This window comes from Guillardia theta (genome assembly GCF_000315625.1).
Source record: "Guillardia theta CCMP2712 unplaced genomic scaffold GUITHscaffold_356, whole genome shotgun sequence".
NCBI classification, from domain to species: Eukaryota; class Cryptophyceae; order Pyrenomonadales; family Geminigeraceae; genus Guillardia; species Guillardia theta.
Genome location: NW_005434321.1, coordinates 11,140 through 15,719, shown reverse-complemented (window position 1 = coordinate 15,719; position 4,580 = coordinate 11,140). Strand labels below are relative to the sequence as shown.

General features: G+C 49.3%; 2 protein-coding genes across 2 annotated transcripts in view; both read left to right on the top strand.

The window, feature by feature from the left end:
- Positions 1–641: 641 nt before the first annotated feature.
- Positions 642–2,270, top strand: GUITHDRAFT_91235 (hypothetical protein; the record flags this gene model as incomplete). The annotated part of the gene is made up of 10 exons (XM_005818191.1): positions 642–679; positions 730–797; positions 843–881; positions 936–1,010; positions 1,066–1,179; positions 1,226–1,343; positions 1,393–1,526; positions 1,577–1,679; positions 1,730–1,852; positions 1,906–2,270. Exons 1-10 carry the CDS (start codon positions 661–663, stop codon positions 2,268–2,270), a joined length of 1,158 nt encoding a protein of 385 aa, XP_005818248.1. The 5' UTR covers positions 642–660.
- Positions 2,271–4,245: 1,975 nt separating this feature from the next.
- The window catches only part of GUITHDRAFT_91234 (hypothetical protein), a gene marked incomplete at its 3' end in the record, with an annotated part of 3,631 nt that continues 3,296 nt past the window's right edge, over positions 4,246–4,580 (top strand). Inside the window, exon 1 of the mRNA XM_005818190.1 lies at positions 4,246–4,284. Coding sequence (XP_005818247.1) covers positions 4,271–4,284 — 14 coding nt within the window. The 5' untranslated portion in view covers positions 4,246–4,270. The remainder of the gene's footprint in view (positions 4,285–4,580) is intronic.

The window sequence follows — 4,580 nt, the reverse complement described above, 5'->3', positions numbered from 1 at the left end:
GTACTTTCACCCTTCGGTTAATTAAGAGGTCCTGAAGTATCAAAATCAATCCAAATTTGATCGATGTTATTCAAATTTCAATGAAACAATAATTGAATATTAACCTTTAGTGCTTTTCGGAGGGACCCTTCCAGGTAACGAGAGTCGGATGACCTTGGGCGATGATGAACCTCACTTGAAGTTCACGAGAGGATGGCTGGCGAGTGCGGAGCATGCGGAGAGGATGAGTAGAATGCTGGGCAGTGAGAATATGTAGACCAGAATATGAAGGCGACAAGTTGGTGTAAAATCAAGTCCGAGCGTGTTTCCTCCAAGGTTGATCTAGTGGATTGCTGCGTAGGATTTTTGATTTCTTACGGTCACAGTGAGTAAGGTATAGAAGAAAAGCACAAGAAGGGTGCGAAAAAAATGAGCCTTGTTGATAACAGATGTGGAGTGATTTAGATGGGAAAAGTCGCTTCGTGTTGTCTATCTGCAAATGCGTAGAACCGAGCTCATTGTTTTGAGCATGGCCACCAGTTTTGAGAGATAGGAGATCAGTTTTTGTGCATTCAATATATTATGAAAATTTCACTTCATCATGAAATGATTTTCTTCTGATTTTGTGATGGTGTGGAATGACTGACGTTTCTCCCGAACAGATAGCTTCGACATTATAATATGTACGGCTACCAAGCAGGTTTTGTGCGATGAGACCTTTTGATTACCCTGACCTGAGACGTTTTACAGGAGGAGCCTACTTCCCACTATCGCCATCAACGGCGTACAAGACGGCGAATGGAGGGCAGACTCAAAATGTGATCTTCAACGACGATTATTTGCGGTGACTAACTCCATCTCAGGCGAAAGACTACTCCACTGTCGCATCTCCAAAGAACATTGTGATACATTGTTGAACAACTCTTATCCTCGTCGGTTGACAGCGGGTTGAACAGGAGGTGATGGACGACAGAATCCGCACACGAGTTGCAAATCCGGTGCCTCCGGTGAAAATAGTCCCCACCCCCACGGTAACTGTGACAGAACCCCACCTGTTACGTCCGGGTTGATGATTGTATCCCATAGCAAGATTCCGGTCACTTTGTGGGGTACGTTGGAGATTCTATCAATCGCTCCAAAGATTTCCCTAGCGGGAGGTATATCATCAAGCGAAAACTGGGTGCGGGAACCTATGGAAAGGTTGATAGCTGAATGCTTTCATGCCGCTGGTGACATGACCCTCAAGGTTTTGGAATGTACGGACAAGAAATACAATTTGCCAGTTGCGGTCAAGATTGTACGGAGAGATCCTCCGATCTACAAAGAAGCAGCAAAGAAGGAGATCAAAGTGCTCCGTTACCTCGGTGATTGGAAGGCGGTAGTTTGATCCGGTCCACCTTACCACACTCTCAGGTGGAACTCATGGCCTGGTGAAGCTTCTGCGAGACTTCGTTCACGACGGGCACATATGCATGTCATTGGAAATGTATGGAGACAACATTCAGCATTACATGAGACGGAACAAGAAACCTTTCAAGATCCAGGAGGTGTTTTAGAGCCAAGCGTTTTCTGATCTCTCTTTGATCTAGTTGTGCAGATCAAGGATATTGGTCTGCAGATAGTGCATGCTACTTGTTACATGCACAACAAGGGCGTTATCCACACTGATATAAAAGCTGAGAACATTTTACTCGCGCATGGTGCTTATCATACCTGCTTCATGGACTGCTGTTGGTAACTTGCACGACAGGCCCTGATGGTGCAGTTACAATCAAAGTCGTTGACTTGGGCTCCGCTATCTTTGTCAATGACTGGCACCCACCAGTCATCGGAACGTTGGAGTACAGAGCGCCAGAGATCATTCTACAAGCAGGTAGCCGCTCATGTTGTGCTGCCATCTGCTTGTTTTAACCTCTACTGCTTCAGCTTGGTCGTATCCTGTGGACATGTACGCGATCGGTTGTGTGCTGGCGGAGCTTTGTATCGGAGACTTCCTCTTTCCTGCATGCAACGAAGCCGAATATCTCAGCGTCATCTCCTTCGTGACGGAGAACTCGTTTCCTCCTGACTTGATTCGGCAAGGAAAGGCATCTGCCAAGTACAGGCTGAGATCCGACTGTACCCGACCGGTCAGGAGTTTGTCTGCGGGGTCAAGGGTCAAGAAGGTCTTGTCAGACATGATCTACGACGCGCAGCTCCTCTCGCTTCTTGAGGACATGCTCGCCTTCGACCCCAACCTACGTATCAACGCCACGGATGCGAAGAAGCACCCCTTCTTCTTTGACAGGTAAGGCTGCGCCTTTGCTGTGCCCCTCATCCCTTGACGCTGCGTCTTCCTAGCAACTTCGACTCCAAGAGGACTGACGATACTGGCTGCCTGGAAATCGCCTCCAAGAGCTACATGGATGACGAGGAGATCAATACCTTTGATGACTACTCGGAGATCCCGAACATCCCCCTTGGCGTCGGTTGCTACGAGGAAGCTGCCGACGGCGAGAGCAGCAAGCACGAGCCCGGGGTCACCCGGCTGCGGATCGAGCTATCGCAAGGCAGCAATGAATCCAACGAGATGTACTCTCCTGGGCAGGTCTCCTCGCAGACGCCCTTAAGCCTCTGCAGCACGAAGGCTGCGTCGGAGTCTGCCGGAAGCTCGAATACCATCGCGGATGCCTCGGAGTTCTCTGGGACAGCTGAGGAGGATGAGCGAAGTAGCAAGTCAAGTCATCCGAGCAAGGTGGAGACAAGTCGGGAAGCAAGTTCGGTGGTGGTCTCGAGCAAGGCTCCCCCAGCATCAGCAGCCCAGTGCAAGGACAGGAGCAAGTCGATCATCGAACGGGTCCGTGAGACAGCCTGCAAGGTTGAGTCGCCTCGAGGCCCCGAGGTTAACAGAAGTCAACACGTGCTGCGTCATCATGTACTGATAGCATGTCGCTGTGAGAAAACACTTGCTGAACCCTGTCGCAGGTTCCCCATAGGCACTCTATCACGGAGACGGTCCAGTCCAACCTGGTAAGGCAGAGCGAGCAGCATACAGTCTCGGTGAAGCGGCCGAGCTCCAAGGACATGGAAGTCAAGAACAGTGCAATGCAGGTGCCGTCAGCGCAGAAAGAAACAGCAACAGCAGCGTTAGCGGCAGCGTTAACAGCAGCGTCCCGGAGCACAAGAAGATGGATGCTACTCAGCCCCCTTCGATCTACGGGACTTGTAAGGAGTGGGAGGTGGCTCTTTCAGACCGAATCTCCCAGCTTCAGAGTCGGCTGGCAAAGCTTCGCAGCTACAACAAGTAAAGGGAGGAGCTTCTGAACAGGCACGCGGGTGCCGATATCGCTAGAGCTGAAGTCACGATTTGTATGCACTGAGCATGTTCACAACGGGTAAGGTGAGAAGACAGAGATGTCTTCCGATAAAAGCGTTGTTTGATGTACATAAACTATGGTTCAACACTGTTAAAGTGCGTTCATACTGTAAAGCTTTGACGTCACCCTAGCATGACTTTGAATGTGTTTATTTGTCGACTTTCATTCGAGCTCAAACATTGATCACATCTCATAAAAATTTGTATGATTGAACTGCAACATCTATCGTCCATACTCAAAGTGTTTACATGCTTCTACAAGATTCATTGGGCATGGCACGCTGTTAGCAATCGACCCCTCACGCGCCACCTGTCCGAGGTATCAGCGTGAAGCAGAGGGTCCAAAGGGACGGAGGAGGGAGAGAGAGCGAGTCATCATTTACAAAGCTGACTTCAGAATCTTCAGTCTGAGACTGAGAGGATTCAGTCGGTACTGACGTAAAGTGCATCATTTGACCGCTGCCGCTACATAGGAAGCATGGAACAACAACAGGCCATTCAACACTCCTTACCTGCAACAAAATTCCTCGGCGCTTGCCATTAGCTAGAGATCCAGTCTCCTTTAGGTTGAGAGCTCCCTCTCAGCTGCTCGCACTTGCATGTTTACCCAGAAAGAAGCAAAGATGCCTTTGCATCGCATGCTGCTGCTGGGGGAGGAGCCATAGAGTCCTTCCTATCCTCGCATGCATTTTTGAGATCCGAAGACATCTTGCCGCCCCTCTGCTTCCTCTACTACACTCCTCCTCCTCCTCCTCCTCCTCTCCGCAACTGTCGCGCTCCGCCATGATACGATCCTCGTGCTTCGACCATTGCACGTGCACTGGCCAGGGCCGGGGCCCGGGGAAATGATCGGAGCAGCTGCCCACTGACTAGTAGCAGACTGACTAGTCGATTCTAGAACTAAAGGGGTTGGCCCGCCATTCGAAGGATTTCTCTATGCTCAGAGCCCTGTAAGTGGATGATGGGAGGAGGAGGAGGAGGAGGAGGAGGAGAGGAGGATCAGGAGCAGGAGATTGATGAATATGATGATGATGATGATGATGATGATGATGATGATGATGATGATGATGATGATGATGATGATGATGATGATGATGATGATGATGATGATGATGATGATGATGATGATGATGATGATGATGAGTAGTAGTAGTAGTAGTAGTAGTAGTAGTAGTAGTAGTAGTAGTAGTAGTAGTAGTAGTAGTAGTAGTAGTAGTAGTAGTAGTAGTAGTAGTAGTAGTAGTAG